A 17,962-nucleotide genomic window follows, 5' to 3' on the forward strand; every position below is an offset into this window, starting at 1 on the left:
TTAGAACTTATCCTATATCCTAAAAACTCTATTTCACTTTGAAAGAATTTACTTTTATCCTTATTGATTTTCAGACCATGTTCTTGACATCTTTCAAAAAATTTTTGTAATCGAAAATAATGAGTTTCTTTATCGGGAGCTGCTATGCGTGCGTCATCAAAAAATACTTCAACTCCTTCTAGACCATGGAATACACTTTCAATGTATTTTTGCCAAATGGCCGGAGCCGCATTAATTCCGCACATTAATCTTTTTGGAGTATAAAGACCTTTTTCTGTATTAATGGTTAGGAGTTTCTGACTTTCCTTTTCAACCTTCATTTGCAAATAAGCTTGGCTAAAATCAACTTTAGAAAATACCCTGCCATCACTAAGTGAGGCAAAAATATCTTCAGTTCGAGGAAGAGGGTGTTTTTGTACCTTTAAGTGTTTGTTTATCGTTACTGAGTAATCAGCACATAGCCTAATCGATCCGTTGTGTTTGACAATCGGAACTATGGGCGTGGCCCAATCGGATATGTTTTTTTTTTCGATTAATCCTTCCCTTTCGAGTCTTTCGATTTCCTGATTGACTCTCTGTTTTAGCGCGAAGGGGACTTGCCGGGGTCGGCAAAAAATGGGTTTGGTATCTTCCCTTAACTCAAGTTTACATTCATAATTTTTAATTTCCCCTAATTCATCAGTAAAGAGATGTTGAAAGTCTTTTAAAAGTTTAGACAAATCGAAATTAACTTTAGTATTTACAGTATTAATTGTTTTAATGGTATTCCAATTTAATGGAATTTCATAAAGCCATTCTCTACCAAAAATAGTATCTAAATTCTCTTTAACTAGATATAAATTTAAGTTATATGATATATTATTATAATCAACTTTAACAGAAACATATCCAAGCGGTACAACCTCATCTCCCTTGTAGGTTTTGAAAATCAGTTTAGTTGGTTTTATCTTTTTATTAGAGATTTTTCGAAACCTATTAATGCTCATAACCGATACTGTTCCTCCAGTGTCGACTTCCATTTGAACTGGAGAATTTTCTATATTTACTTTAATCATTATTGGTGGTCTTTTAGGTAATTCCTCGCTAAATGTTTTGTCATTTAATGCGTGTAACGGTACGGATATAGTACTTTCACATGAACATCCGGGTTCAGTGTCAATTTGTTTCTGGTTAACATGTTTATATTGTTTTGCTGAGGCAGAAAAACACGCTTTTGTTAGATGTCCAACTTTATGGCAGTAGCCGCATGTTGCAGATTTGTATTTACATTCCCTTGNGCCCCCCTAGGGGGGCGCGCCCCACAGGTTGAGAATCGCTGCCTTACACCGATAACATGCAAAGTTATTTTTTTCTTTCGTTTTGTTAGACCAAAATTGTTTCGGTTCTTTTTTCCTGTTAGCCTTAAATTCTTTAATTTCTGTTGCCTTCCCAATTATTTCTTGGGTGCTCTTACTAGCCTTTTCCATGGCCAAAGCAATTTTTACAGTGAGCTCGAGATCTATATCATCTTCTTCAAAAAGTCTGTCTAATGTGGCACGATCACGGAGAACGCTCACAAAAACGTCCCGCAGCATAGTGTTCAGCAGTTCTTGTTTATAATTGCATGGCATTGCCAATGAACGAAGTTCTGCTAAATAAGCATTAATACTTTCTCACTCGTGTTGTTTACGATTAAGGAAAATATGTCTGCTAGGAATAATTAATGGTTTCGGGTGAAGATGATCTTTAAGATTGTTTTTTAAGGTTTCAAAATCAGCTTCAGCTGGATTGTTGGGAGCCAACAAATTTTTTAAATACAATTTTGCTGATAAGCTGGAAATTAATGTTTTCGCTCGTTTTACATTTGGAACATTTTGGATGTCCAAAAAAGCCTCAAACCGCTCCAAAAAAGATTCAAATGTTTCTTGGGAATCATCGAATTTCTCGAAATTTACACCAGTAACGTTACTTTTGTTTCTGGTTTCATCTTTCGGCTGCAGCGCCGACATTAACAATTTATTTTGTTCAACTAATTGAGAGATGAGGCCTTCCATTTGGAAAAAGAAATAAATTGTCCTACCTGGAGCAGTCTTCAAGAGCAAAAATTTTACCTATCTTCAGGTACTTGAAACCTTAATCCAAATTAGTTTCGTTTTGAAACGTAACTTTTTCAAACGATGATATTTTATATTATTGAAAAATAAAATTCACCAACTCGTCGCCAGTGTGCTGTCCCATAGCGTGGGGTTTTAGGAAATAACACTCTTATATTTAACAAGCACTATTTATTAATTAATTACAACATTTAGAATTTGGAATACAAAAGATGCGTCTTAACGCAACGCTAACAGATGAGGAATCGAAACTGAAACTTTTAGAGGGAAAGTCCCAATTCGATTGCGTAGGCGTGATAGTTCATAAACATAGCCTCGAACGGCTAAATACACGACAAGTCAGCATGTTTTTAGATTGATCAATGTAAGTTCGAATCCCAAAGTCTAATTTACAATCATCAGCCCATAACGACTCATTTTCATTTTTTGGAATTTTCCTCTTGGCTGTAGTTGATCTCAATTATAATAAAAACTGTAATTCTTTTAAAAAGCGTCACCTGAACTTAAAAAAAAAAAATTCAGAAATCATGTTTTTCTTTATTTAAAAAGACGCTAAACAAGAGAGTGGATCGTTAAACGCCTCCCTGAGTGAGTTAATACGTAAATGTTAGACAACTTCAGCCCACTGAGAACGCAGTTTTGATATAAAATATACGCTGATTAAGAAAGATCTTAGCTCCGTTGCCATCAGGCTAACCAAGAAAGCTTTTCGCTATTTCGTTCTCCATTTTATACAAATGGTTGCAAGTTTAACTTAAAATAATCTTGTCAAAAGGGGGTATGTTCCGAATTTTGCGAAATGAGAGGCAAAAATCATTTCTATTATGGATGGGTGGCCTAATGTAAACAATAGCAAGCGTCCTTAAACCGGAAGAAATTTAGAAAATTTCCGGTGTATCCCTCCGCTTATGTTATGACTACGAGGTGATGTGTGAACAAGCCTAATATTCTATGCAGTTTTGTAATTGTAATTTGGGTTCAAATCTAAACATAATTGTACCATTCATAAGAGCTTTCAAAAATGTATTGATTCTCAGAGGTCGTAAGGCCAAAAAAAATTTTGGAAAGTTAATATCCCATTGTGAATGGGGCACGGGCATTGATTGTAAACAAACAATGAATTGCGGGTGCCTGGGTGGCGAGGTTGTCATAGACTTAACATTACGAAGTTTAAAAATAAAGTGTTTTTAACTAATATTCTGAATTTATTTAGAATATTACATATATTTTTCGAAAGATAGTGTACTGAACTTTAAATAGTGATGCAGTTTTAATTGAAAATTTCATTTTAAATGCTGCAATTTGATGATATATATTTGGTCACTTTGTTTACGTATTTCGTGTGATTTGTAATGTTATGTCACAACTTGATTAGAAATAACTGTATAGAATACCTGCATTAAAATGAATATTATTATTTAGGATTTAGTGTTTTATTTATGTGTGTATGTTTTTATTTATTTTAAAACTGATATATATTAAACACAGTTTTGAGTATATCATAGTCAGTCAATCTTATTAATTCATGTTATTTTTCTTAATGGTACTTTTATTTTGAATGGTACTTCTAATTCTTATTTTATTAGAAAACTTGTCTTCTGAACATTGAATTGGGATAGATTTATGATTCACTTATTCCATTTNTTCAGTGCCAGGCAACAATAGTTGCTTTCTTAGCTGCAATCTTTGCCATTGTCGTAGATGTGGTACAAGAAAACACTTTCAATGTGCATCATGCTACTCTGCTTTGTGCCAGCAGTTTACTCACAGCTGCGATTGCAAGTTTGGTTTTAGGTAAGATAGTGTTTTGTTTTTTTATAATAGAAAACTCCTTTTTTGTTGTTTTTGTTTTATATTTTCCTTGTACCATCCTTTTTCAAATTACATTGGAGTAATTTCTCTCTTTTTCCATTTTGTTTTAAATCATAAATATTTTTCTCTTTACAAACAAAATTTTTCTTGTTTCAAATGCTTGTAATCACGAAATTTTAAATTTTGAATGAAATTTATCTGGGAAAACAGGGTTAAAGTCAGGTTAATTCCTATACATGGTTTCAGTAGTTATTTCTCATAACCTAATTATTGAAGATTTGTTTAATTCTTTATTCCGCTGCGTGGAGAAAGTCATATCGACAATGTCAACTTTCATCTATGAAAAGGAAAACCAACATAGAATCGAATTAATGTGTCTTATATACTAGTGAATTGGAATTGTATTTTTGTAGTGGTAGACACACTATAGTACTTCCTCACTAGAATTATATCTGTCATAGAATTCAATGAACGAATGCCACTAGTTGATTCATTGCTGTTTTGTGTGAAGCCGGGAGAGCTGTATTAAGAGATCACTGTACTTTTGAGTGTTGATCGTGAGAGCTGTATTAAGAGATCACTGTGCTTTTAAGTGTTAATCGTGTATTTAGTTCATGGTTGGTCGAGGGTTGCTCCTGTGTTGCCATTAGCAGTCGAGTGTGTGCATGCCGACGTTGTGTGTTATTGAGACTGAAGAGCAACAGCGCAAGGAGGTCAGGGTGCGTAGCGTTTGTAAAAAGTACTTAAAGGTGCTTTTTTGGGGATTTCGTTATTAAAAGCTTTTAAAGGTGCTTTTTTCCGCTGGCGTTTTTAAAAAGTGCTTTTTTTTCGAATAATTTTCTTTTTCCCTTCAGTGATATCTGGTGGATCCCATGCATTTCACGAAAAATGGGGAGTTTGCTACGTAATCATTCACGCGGACTTCATGTCGTACCCACGTTATGACTTGCGCATGCGCGCACTCTTGAAACCGAAACCCGAGTACTCCAATTCGGATAGAGAATATCAGACCCTATGAAATGTTTTTCTTTTTAATTTATTTTAATTTTGTTCTTGTTTATTTTATTTTACTTCTAACACTTTTTTTGACGTAGGAGGTAAGGGTACTTCTGTTCTGAGTTCAGGGTCAAGTTGAATTCACTCGGTGATGTGGGAAAGTACTGATTGTTTCGATTTACGCCCGTTTCTTTTTGGGTTTTTTTTAACGCTAAAACTGTTTATAAAAAGTTTTTGTTTTTCAATAATATCATTGATTGAATATGAATTTTTTGAGTGCTTGAAAATTTTTGTTAAGTGCTTGAAAAGTTTTTAAAAAGTGCTTATTTTTGATTCAAAGATTTGGCTACGCACCCTGTATTTAAGAGTATAGCTTTTCTTAGTTAAACAATGGTTAATTGCATGAGAATAAGTTTTTATTCACATTAAAATGTGAATCAAATATATAAATTATAGAAAGTATATATAATGTTCTGTCACACATTTTATACTAAAAGTTATTGAATCACATATATTTATTTAGCAAAATTTATCTTAAATACAATACTGGGGAGTGATCTGCCTCCTCGCCGTGCACACTCGTAACATATTTCTATGGCTAAAAAATCTATTACTACTGGCATGTGTTCTTACGCTATGGTCAGTTTGACATGGATGATCAGCACATTTTATATTGAAATACTCTTTGTGAGATTATTGTTTCCAAGTGGCACTAAAAAGCAAAGGGACAAATCGTTTATTTTGTGATTTTTTTTTGTGTGATAAATCATTTGCATTATAAGTTATTTAAAATTTGTTATTCTTTTTACCTCTCATTAAGCAACATAAAAATTTTGATTAAACCTTTCTTGAAACATGAAGGATATTTCTTTGTAAGTAAAACTAAACAGCATTTGAATTAATTAAGTAGAATATAACTAAAACTCTCAAAATAAACTATAAACAAATAACTAAAACTTTCAACTGTTTTTAATTTAAAACACTTGAAACTAAAAAAAAANCTTTTCTTTAGAACTATGTTTAATGTAGTTTTCAGTTCCATATAGTTTTTCAAGTTAAAAGATTTTAATCTATATGAAAATCAAGAGAGAAACTAACGTACTTCCTTCCTCTATGACTTTCCACACGCTAATGGGGAAAGCATGTGAAGTGTTGCCATAGGAAAAGAGTTCTGCTCTACGCTACCTGCAGCCCATTTCGATCGCCAATGTACAACAAAAACGATTTCCCTGGGCTTTTGCGGATTGTTAAATCATTACCATTTAATCATTTATTGAAAATATGGCTTACCTTAACTGTAACTGCAGTATAGAAATCTGTAAACATTAGCAATTTGTTCTCGTTTCAGTTTTCTGCTCCGAGGACTAATTTTTGTTTTCTGTTTAGCAATAGAAATATAAAAAGCGAAGGTATTTAAAGGTCGGAATGTGGTTAGGAGACGAGATTTCGATATAATTGTTTCTTTAATATAAATCTCTTCTTTGCAGTAAGTACTAGAACGAATATCAACATTTTTATCGTCGTTATACAGGCTTAAAAATTAATTTTTGTAAATAATACCCGCTTCGTATTAAGAATTAGTATCGTATTTCTATAGTCTTTGAATTTCATTATTATAAAAAATTTCTATTGTTTTTTGAAAATATCAAACGTAAAGTGTCAAAAATTTGTCACATATGGCTAATTAATTAGTCTTTTCAAATGTCAGTTATTTTTTTGATACTTCCACATTGTAACACAATTCACATCATTGTTATGCTCATTTTTTCGAAAACAGATTTGCAACATGTTTTACTTAAATGTTTTTCCATGCACAGTTAACGTGAACTTAAGAAACTAGGCAATTTTCTTGTTCAATGAGGATTCCCGTGCTACCAGAGTCGGCAAAAATAAAGGGTATATTTCCGTTTCGGTACCTGTTCTTTCCAACTGTTATCGCCAAAAAGATTTTAAACTTTCTAATTAAATAAATAAAAAAATGTATGTGGAGGTGTGCTTGGGGTTGACTTCGAGTTTGTACCCTTATGGGATTTTTTTTACTATCTCTCTTACCACTGCTTGAAAGTTCGTTAAATGACTTAATTAATTAACTAAATGGTTTGGTTTTAAAATCTCACTTATTGCAGTAGTTACTCACGTGATTTTAAGATCATGCATGTGATTCGTATTAATGTGATTCATATTCATACAGTTTTAAAATTAATCATCAGGATTTATAATCGCATGGTTTAAAAATCTCACTTTTTTTGTCAAACTTTTGAATATTGCATATTTAAAATTCTTGGATTTCCTCTTTATTACTTTCTGACTACTCTTATCCCTGAATGCATTATTTAGAGCTTGTTTTATTATAAAAACATTATTTTAATTATTTATAGCTCAAATAGAAGCATGGAGCAAATAATTGTCTTCATCCTATGCATTGCCTTTTCTGCTTCACAGAGAATGGAGGCATCTCCATTTCCTGCTGATAGCCACTATAGTATGAATCTGAATATGCCAGATGTCAGGCCCACTGTTGTGAGTACTGTTCAACAATTAGTACCTATATTATTATTTTTTAAAGAAAGAAGCTAAATTTTGTATCTTTGCTTGGATTTTGAAAATAATTTCCATGTACACATCAACTGCTTTGTCAGTTATTGTTTTATAATCTTCATGTCAGTTATTGTTTTATAATCTTCATTTAAGAGTCGTTTCTTTAAAATAGGTGTAGTGAACCTTTTTACACGCATTTGCTCCTTTTTGTATCTTTGTCTGTACTAAAAATTTCTAACTATACACTTGCACCATACGAAGAAATAATAAATAACTTAAGAAATGTTATAAATCAGCTATACATTTAGTGAAAATGCATACAATCCTAAACTTATGAATCATTTCCATGACGTCACATGACGAGATTTCCATGACAAGATATTGCATGAGGCTCTCTATCTACAAAGGATTCTTTGGGCTTTGCTTTCTGTTATACTGTTCTTGACAAGTCAACATCAAATTGAATTATTAAATCTAAACATTTTTTTAATGTTACTTAATGGTTTAATTCCAGCCTTGAATCTTTTGAATGGTATAATTGACTGTATTTTGAACAGGTTGGCCTTTTTGCCCTGAAGAAACTTATTTTTTTTAAAATGCTGGAAAAAAACCTCCAGGCAAAATGGAAGGAACTAAAAACAATTGATAGGATAGTTTAGGAGATGATTGTAGATGAGAAGAGCTTAAATTTATTCAGAAAGTTTAAAATTCTTTACTTTTTTAAAAAACTGCTAATTTCATGTTTTTTTTTATAGAACTTTTAAATCTGTATACTATAGAGCAAAATTGGGAAATTTTGCTTCTGGCCGTTGGCCAGTTGTAGCATTTCTTAACAGTGGACACTTTAAAATGTCTGACCACTTTTAAAAAATTGAACATTTAAGCAAAAGAAACTTTATAAAGCATTTTTCAAAATATAGTAAATATTTACTCATTTCTAAAATGAAGGAAGGGTGGGATAGCCTTGTTGTTAAGGCACTGGAGCCATGTCCAAGAGTTCATGGGCTCGATCCCCGCCGGCCAAAGACTCCCCATGTTGTAAATGGTGACAGATGTAAGTTGAACCCGTCGAGCCGTAAAGTCCTCCTTGTTCCCATAACAAATCAATACCTTTGGTGGTACTGATACATGAGTTTCCTTGTCTTCTGGATTGGTTCAAAATTACAAGGTTGAACATTGATAGTCGTAAACTCAAAATTGGGTTGGCTGTTCAGTGATGGATATTAAAAAAAAATTAAAAAATAAAATGAAAATAAAAAACAACTGGGAAATGAAGTAATTATCAGATTAATGATTATGGTAAAAACTTGCCATCTTTGATTTTGAATAAGATTGACATATTTCTGATATGATTTTTCAATATTGTTTATTGCTTTTTAATTCCAGCCTGATTCCTATGTTTGCACAGCTCGTAAACTGGATCCTCACGAATCCTATATTAGTAAGTATTACACTCCATACTTTGTTTTAATATAAATACGATGTACATGTTAGGTTGCATAAAAAATTTTTTTAGTATCGTAACAGTTTTTGTGCATAGCTTCTAATTTTAACTAGTTTTAATCAATATTGTAGTGATTGAAGAATTTATAATTCTTGAAAAATGCATATTAATATTTGCATGTTAAATATTTAGAATCAGTGGTTGGAATTAATGTCTTTAAGTTGTGAAATTTTTGTAATCGCTACTTTTTTTTAAGAAAACAAACGTATAGTGAGTAGTATGATATAAAAAAACAGTAGTTAGGATTCTCCGCAACTACTTTTAGAGTTAATTAAGTAAAGCAAGCTTCAAACCTACTAATTTTTCAAATTTAATTGGTGCAATTTTTATTCAAGTTCATCAGTGACAAAATTAAAATAAGAATTATTTTAATAAGATACATTTATATAATAAGAATTATGATAACAATACAAGAATTATGTTTGATGCCCTTGAACTGCATTAATAAGTAAGAAAAGTAAAAAATAATTCAAAATAATGTTTTTTATTTTTCTTTACTCTTGCATTCCATAAATTTGGACTTAAATTTGTTTGTATGTTATGAACAAAGTGATCAGTCAGTAATTATCAATAATTAAAAATATAAATCAACAATTATAAATATTATCTAAGCTATCATTAATAGAAATATAAAAATGAAAATTTAGTATAAATAGGTACTAGCTTATAATTTTAAAATAATTTTGCTAAAACAAGTTTGCTTGTTCCCTATCTTACTTGCCTGCTATCAAGATTGAGATCGCAGATAGATTGGTTTACTATTGTCTGTCAGAGAGCTTCTTTTCAAGCGAAAGACAGGGAAACTAGCAAATTTCTTGTTGTATTACTAATTTACAGTGGAATTTTTTTTTGGGTTGTGGGGGGGCAGGCTTCTATGTGCTTACACCTGTTATATCAGGAAGGTAATGAGATTTAACAGTATAACAATCTAGTGATACTGCATTAATGTTCATCAAGAAAATAAATGAATTTTGCTGATTAGTTATTTTAGAAGTGTTCAGAAAATCCATAAGGTTTAATATTTTTGAAATAACTCTTTGCTTATATTAGTATTTTTATTATTATTTTTTAAAAAGTAATAACTAAGAGCATACTTTGTTTCTTCAAGCTGTTTAATTTTTTTCTTTTAGTAGATCTAAGACTTTCTTTACTGTAGCTAAATCATACATTGTGGTTTTTAGTAATGTTGAGTCTTTTTTACGTAACGTAATCATATGTTAAGGTGTTTTTTTTTAAACAGTTTTTCCTCTTTTTTAGAAAATGTTTTAATGTTTTATTTTGAAATGCTGTTTAGGTAATAATTTTTTTTTAAGTCATCCAAAATTGTATCCAACTTAAAAAAGAAAGCTTTTTAAGTATGCAATGAAAAAGTATTATTTTAGCTAATTTTATTAGCAAAATACAGGGTGCATTCAGTTTCTCATTTGATCTCAATTTCGGTATAAGTTAATCCCAAAAGATACTAGATCTATTCAATTCCCAAAAATATGAGTGTGTTTCATACTTCATAATCAATCAAATTGGAGATTTAGTTTTTTAAATAAATTGAGAAAATAGAAACTCTGGCTTCCATATTTAGTCTGATGTTTGGTTATTTATCAATGATTTCTTTCATGTGATTCCCTTTTATTTCAGTAAAATATGATCCAGATGTTAATGCTAAAACTGCACATCATATGCTGTTGTTTGGCTGCAAAGATTTAAAGAATCAAAACCACTTATATCCTGCACATTGGTAAATTATTATAAAATTGTTTTTTAAATAAAAAAATCATGAAATGTTTAGAAAGTTCAAATGTATATTCTTCCCAGTATATAGCTGTTGGGAGAACAATTTTGCAGTTAATTTTTGCTCGTTTTTCTATACCAGAATTTGTAATTTTGAGGATTAAGATAACGGAACTTTCATTACACTAAGTTAGTTTTTATTTAAATATTTTTAATGCACAGTTTTTAAGACCATTCTGAAATAATAATACTGCTTTAAATAAATCAGTCGTGAAAATCTTATTCCATTTCATGATTTTTCACTTAATCTTTTTAATTTTAAGAAATACAGTATACTCTCTTTATCTCAAAGTTGAAGAGACGCTAAAAACATTTCAAGGTAGCCAGTTTTCGCGATAACAAGTTCAGAACTAAATATGTTCTAAAAAGTAGAAAAAAATATATTCTAAGATAGTACTCTAAAAAGTAGAGTCATGAAACATAAAAATAATGACTAATAAATATGTATTTAAATACAGTAATAATAATTTTGTTTTTAAAAGTGAGACAAAAATAATTATGCATTAAATAGAAAATAATTGGTTTACAATAAACTGATATTGTGAATTTTTTTAAATATATTTTCTATTTCGTAAAATATTCGACGTAACTAGATTTTGATAAGAAACTCTTCGACATAGGAATTCAAATTAACATTCATGTGGATATGTAATGCCAAGGGGGAAAATATTTTTTTGTCTTGACGAGGTTTTCGAGATATCAAGAGTATACTGTCTATCTTTCTATATCTATTATGTATTTTTTCATTTCATTATTCTATTTGATTATTTTATTTTTTGATTCATAGATATATAAATTTGTTTAATTAATCATAGGTGTGTAATACTTTATTAAAACTCCTTTTTACAATGATGTCAGCTTTTGTTTTCAATTCATAGTCCATACCATGAGTTTTGATTTGTTTTCAATGTGATAGTTTTAAAAACAATGTCAACTTTATTGTTTTCACTTTTAGTTTTGTATCTTTTTAGGAACTGTGCCCATAGTGACCTTTGTGATCAAATAACTATCATGTATGGCTGGGCAAAGAATGCTCCTTCTATAGAGTTACCTGCAGGTTTATAATTGATTTTATTAAATTTTCCAATGTAGTGCCAATAAAAGCAACATTTCCATTTTAAAACACCTTTAAGATTGTGTAATGGGTTAAATTTTGCACTGTTGTTAAATAGAAACAAAATTTTTTATTTGCATTTGAAATTGCTAACACTCTTAAAACTTCACAGAATTATCTTTTACAGTGAAACCTCTGAGAAAGATCACTTCTGTATAACAACCTCCTCTATTTACAACCAATTTTGGGAGGCACAGAATTTTTTCCTCTGCTAGCACCCAGTCAATTCTCCGCACCAAATGCAGAAGAAAATCTATTACGGAAACATAAAAAATATGAAAACAAAAAATATTAACAAAACAAATAGGTAGATTCAATTGTGTTCAAAATAATTGCTAGTGAGTATTTTGAGAGAGCTCTTTTTGATGATTTCTGAAAGAGATTGTCACCCTCATGTTGCAGTCAATTTGCACTAAAGATAATGCTATCAATTATTTATTTATGAAGTTACAATATAAATTCGATAAAAAAAAAAGGTTATTTTAGAAAAAACTAAGCATCTATAACAAGTAGACCTCTTCTCATTTTTTAAAGCAAACTTAATTTTTATGATATGAAATTAAATGCAAACTTAAACAAAATCATAATTGTTTATTTATTTAAAATAGATCTATAATTCATAATTGATAAATTTGTTTTGGCACATAATTTTATCAGTAGGGGTAATTCATCCCTAAATTTTATTCCTACATCCGGTTTTCATGACACCAGCAAAGTGGTTTTTCTGCACCTAAAAAATGACACTAAATAAAATTTAAATTGCTTGCGAAAAATCATGTACATTAGATAACATTTTGAAGTCAATGGATGTAACTCCTATGAAGGACCAACCTCCATTAACGGCCATTTTACTGTGGAGCAGATATCTGTCGCTTTTAAGAGGTTTTACAGTATCATTATTTTTTCTTATTTTTTCTTTTAATTCAAAAAAATAAGGTATAACTTATGATTTTAAAAGTACAAATGTTTGGCATGGAAATCTTCCACAAATTGTACAAAGCTGATCAAGCTATCTTATCTATTCTTCCTGCTTTATCATTGAATGGGCTATGATTAAGGAAAATTAAACTTATTGAATTTTCCAATAGTGAACAAAGTTGCGGAAAATAAGTTATATTTGAACAAGAAATGCTGAGATAAATATTTGTTGCTGTCAAAGAAAATGTCTAGAAAAACCCTTATACTAAGACACTTTAACACAAAATTCAGAGAACAATATTGTGAAAACTATAAATTTATATAAATTAAGATAGTTTGAGTACTTCTACAGATACAGTAATTTAAACCAAATGAAAAACGTTGTATATGTTGATATATGGAGAGAGATGATGTTGATATATGGAGATTTTAATGTTATAATTAAGTAGTTTTTGACAGAGTTCTGCATCTTATATCAACTTTTTTTCTTATTGTTAAATAAATTTTAATTAACCAATCTATATTAATGTGTTTTATAGATTTTTTTTATAATGATTTTTTTATAAGAGTAGTTTAAAAGTGCCGGCCAGGTGGCCGAGCGGTTAGCGTGCCTGACTGCGAAGCCATAGGCTGCGGGTTCGAATCCCGCTCTGGGCCTGGATGTTTCTCTCTCTCTTTGTGCTGTCCTCTGTTGTGTGAATGTGACCCACCATATAAACGGGTTTGTGGCAGTGTGGCGTGGGCAATGCTACTCGCCTCCGTGACTTTGGTTCACAGGTGCCCACTGGGTAACGCGAAATGAACAACAATTCTGGCATAGTATAGGCAAAGATTCAAATTCAGTGCCTGCCATTGGGGGAAAAAAAAAGTTTAGAAGCAATAGAAATTTGTAGTTTTATTCAAAGAGCATAATTCTTTTTTTAAAAAAAATGAAATTTGTTTTGTTTTTTTAGCTTTAGCAATAAAATCCACAATTGAATTAAGTAGTTTCATCTTTGTCATGAAATTGAATCAAACCAAGAGCTAATGTTCTGTATGCAATAAGCCATTTTTAATTAGTTAATATAAATAATCTTAATTGCAAAATTTAAAAATTATTTTTAATTCTTTTAATTAATTATAACTTTCTTATGTAATATAAAAGTTTTTTTTGTGAATTTTTTTATGTATTAGTATATCAAATAGATATTTTTTTTAGATGTAGGTTTTCTGATTGGAGGAAACAGCTCAATCCAATATCTAGTACTACAAATACATTATGCAAATTCTTTACCAGGTATAACCTTTTACTGTTCTTATTTATGTATCAATGGTGATCTTAAAATTTCCTGATCCTCATCATTATTTTCTATTTGTAGAAGGAACTACAGACAACAGTGGGTTAAAACTCCATTTAACTACTCAAAGGTAAACTATCCTGTTTATTAATCTATGAAGTTAATAATAATAATAAATAATCCTTCAGCTCAAACTCTGAATTTTATTTGGGACAAAGTCTGGTTGCTTTCTCAAGCAGCAAGCCAGTTCTTCACAATACTATTCAATGTACAGTGGGCCAAAAAAAAAGGCCACTCTGAATAACTTTTGATAGAATGATCGAATCTTTACGTTCTAGGTCTATATCTTAATGATTCAAGGGAGTGGCCTCAAATATGCTAATTGATAAGTAAAGAGGATATTTTAAGTTAGGAAATCAGACACAAAAACATAATTTCTCTGAATAAATATCCCTTTTTTTCACGGATTCAGATTTCTGACCAACAAAATATAAAGGGTAGCCACAATCTGGGAAATTGGGTCCCCATAGTTTGGTCAAGGAGAGCGATCCAAAGTTTGGACTTCCTGATGTTAATTTTTTTTGCATATTTCACCATATCTTGAGAACTTTTTAAGCGAATTGAAAAATCTTGCGCACAATTATAAAATTTGTTAATCCAAAGATAATTCCATGCAAAATATAAATTTTAGTAAATATTCAATATTTTTTAATATCTCATTTAATAAAAGTCGTAAAACTTTTGAATTGTAAGGTTTATAAATTTTTAAATAATTTTAATGTATGGCAAAATACAAAATTTGAGCAAAATCGGTTGAATAGTTCCTGAGAAATTAAATTTTTTAAAAGTCTTATGTTTAAAATTTGATTTCTCAGGAACCATTCAACCAAATTCGCTCAAATTTTGTATTTTGCTATGCAAAATTCGATACTTTAAAATTATGTAAAAAATTGTACACCTGACTATTAAAATTTTTCGACTATTACTAAATAAAAAATAATAAATATTAACTGAAATTAATTTTTTTACATGGATTTATCTTTGGATTAACGAATTTTATAATTGTGTGCAAAAAGTTTTCAATTCGCTTAAAAAGTTCTCGAGATATGGCGAAATTCCCAAAAAATAAAATTAACATTAGTGGGTCCAAACTTTGGATCGTTCTCCTGATCAATGGACCATATTTCATAGATTGCGACTACCTCCTATAATTGGGAGGTCAAAAATCTGAATCCACCGAGAGAAAAATAGGCATGTTTATTCAGAGAAGGTTTGTTTTTGTGTCATATTTCTTAGCTTAAAATATCTTCTGCACCAATTAATTAGCATATTTAAGATCACTCCTTCCAATCATTAAGATTGAGTCCTAGAACGTGAAGATCTGATCATTAGATCAAAAGTTATTCAGAGTTGTCCTTTTCTTTTTGGCACACTATATAGTCGTACCTCGATCCCTCATTTCTACACCTTTCGCTTCCCCGTATTTATGGTTTTGTTTTAACCATCCCATAGGAAAAACCACTCTTATAATGTTAACAAAACCTGGTTAGATAGTTTCTGGAAATAGCTCTCACCTATGGTTCAGAAATTCATTGAACATATAAAAATAAAATATAGGTATTTTTTCATTTTGGAAAGAAAAACTGATTCTAATGACAAGGAAGAAAATTAAGATTTGTTGCATTTTGGGAAAAAAATTTCTCCCCAAAGTTAAGGACATTGATGTTATGCATTAGTTGATGTAAATGTTTAAACTTGTGGTGTTTAAGAAATGGTTGCAGAAGCTCAAGGATTGCAAAGTGATTCTGAAGAGGGTGAAATAAAAATACAAGAAGTTAAGATTTGAGAAAGACCTCAAAAGCCTCTGAAACAATCGGAAACTTTCTATTCTCACTCAAACTAACTGAAAATAAACATAAATATGTTTATTGTTTGTGGTGAGAAGAAAAATAAAGAGTTCAGACAGAAATTTTTAAATATTTTAAATAAATAAAAATGTCTATTTATCCTTCTTTTGCATTAAAGAATTATACTTCCTTATTACTTTTCATACATTTTCAAGTCATTAATTGATATTTTATACTAACCCAGATTTGTCTTTTTCCCCTTATCTATGTCCCATGAAAATCAATCAAGTTTCTACTGTACTTAATAAATAATCTTTAAACCCTCTGAGCGGTTGTCTCGACTTTTTCCAAACTTGTAGCTCCAAGCTTTCCTGCATCTTAAAATCAGTTTCTTCCATGTTATTCAATAGAAGAGTGGTGATTAGCAGAGAAATTTTCAAACAATTTTTCCCCAAGGGCTCATTGCTTGAGGTTAACTGCGACTTTGAATTCAATTTGGAATTAAGTCAAATTCAGATAAAGTTGCTTTCACACACAGTAAACCAGTTCTCCTCTTTGCAATGCAATAGCAATTTATCATGTGTACAAATTTTCATTAAAACAGCGATTTAAGATTTATAATATTTGCAATGATAACTATTGTAATTGAAATGAATGTTTTTAAGTGTGTGAACTAAATATGTCTTTTTTTACAGGCAACGATATGTCACTGGAATACGTTTGTTGTTGGCAGATTATGCTCAAATACCACCTCATGCTCCAAGTAGGTTAGGTTTTTATATTCATGAATTATATATTATGTATCCTATAAATTTTTATGAGGTTTTTTTTAAGTTGTAAATAGTTTAAGATTTTATAATTTGAGGTAATAATTAAGTGCAAAAATTCTTGATTTGTTTAAATAGTTCATCAAAAAAACTACAATTTACATTAAGGGGCTTAAAATTTTTCATTATTTTTCTGACTGAGCAATTTGGGACTGTATTTTCCAGTTCCAAAGTCCAAATTTGTTGTAAAGAAAAGTATTATTTATAGAAAGTAGTGTTCTTGCATTTGATATTTTATATATTAAATCGTAATATATCTTTTTTATCATAATTAATTGTTAATTAATATTTAGGTCTGGCTCTTAAACTGAATTTTACTACCGGAAAATCTGATTATTTAATCTAAAGTTACGTTGGTTTATTTACCTCTTACAACTCTACAGAAACTTCTGAAAATATGAACTGAATTTAAGCTACTTAACAAAAATTGGTCTAGAAGATTCTAATAGCTTAATCCCTGCATTGAATGAAATGAACCAATAATTTTGTTAAGAGAGAACACCATAATTCTTCTTTTAATGCCTCCGGAGAGTTTTCATATTTTGATTATGAAATCTTTTTTAACTTCTATCTCTGTCAAAAAATAATAATCTCAATTTAATAAAAAAAAATTGATTTCCTCAGCATCTATTTCAGAAAAATTAAAAACATTTTAGGGTTAAAATTTTGACATAGAAGAGCAATAAAAAATTCCAATGAGGATAATTTGAACTAATTAATTATCATTGTTGAAATAAGGTGCTCTCAATATTTTTCTCTCTCTAAATATAATGACTTGTCCAATTATTTTAATATTTAAAAAACAGTTGAATTTTTAAATTTTTATTTCAAGAACTCTGTTACTTATTTCTTTCAAATTTTGTATTTTGTCCCTTAAAAATTATGTAGTATAAAAAGATTAAAAAATGTGTTTATCTTAAAATTCCAAATTTTTGACCCTTATTATAATAAATAATTATATAAATAAATAATTGTTAAAAATTATGTTACAACAGATATTTAGATAAATTATTTTTAAACTTTATATACTAATTTTCATATACTTAAAGTGTTTGCTAGTTATGGTGACCTTTTACTTGTTGGTCATGTCTGTTCTAGAAAAAGTAAAATATAAATATTTTTAGCTTTACCTTAATTATACTATCTGCTTTAAATATTTATTATTCAAAAAACTTCCATGTTTTCAATTTATTTATAATTTTTATAAATTTTTTAATGAAACTTTTTTTTTTTTTTTTTTATTTTTTC

General features: G+C 29.7%; 1 protein-coding gene across 1 annotated transcript in view; it reads left to right on the plus strand.

Moving 5' to 3' along the window:
• The first annotated feature begins 6,181 nt into the window (after positions 1-6,181).
• Positions 6,182-17,962, plus strand: part of LOC107443415 (probable peptidyl-glycine alpha-amidating monooxygenase pamn-1) — a 43,925-nt gene continuing 32,144 nt past the window's right edge. The window contains exons 1-8 of the mRNA XM_071181629.1: positions 6,182-6,387; positions 7,280-7,421; positions 8,826-8,880; positions 10,579-10,678; positions 11,703-11,788; positions 13,962-14,039; positions 14,122-14,170; positions 16,583-16,650. Coding sequence (XP_071037730.1) covers positions 7,293-7,421; positions 8,826-8,880; positions 10,579-10,678; positions 11,703-11,788; positions 13,962-14,039; positions 14,122-14,170; positions 16,583-16,650 — 565 coding nt within the window. The 5' untranslated portion in view covers positions 6,182-6,387; positions 7,280-7,292. The remainder of the gene's footprint in view (positions 6,388-7,279; positions 7,422-8,825; positions 8,881-10,578; positions 10,679-11,702; positions 11,789-13,961; positions 14,040-14,121; positions 14,171-16,582; positions 16,651-17,962) is intronic.

Source organism: Parasteatoda tepidariorum, chromosome 6 (genome assembly GCF_043381705.1).
Source record: "Parasteatoda tepidariorum isolate YZ-2023 chromosome 6, CAS_Ptep_4.0, whole genome shotgun sequence".
NCBI classification, from domain to species: domain Eukaryota; kingdom Metazoa; phylum Arthropoda; class Arachnida; order Araneae; family Theridiidae; genus Parasteatoda; species Parasteatoda tepidariorum.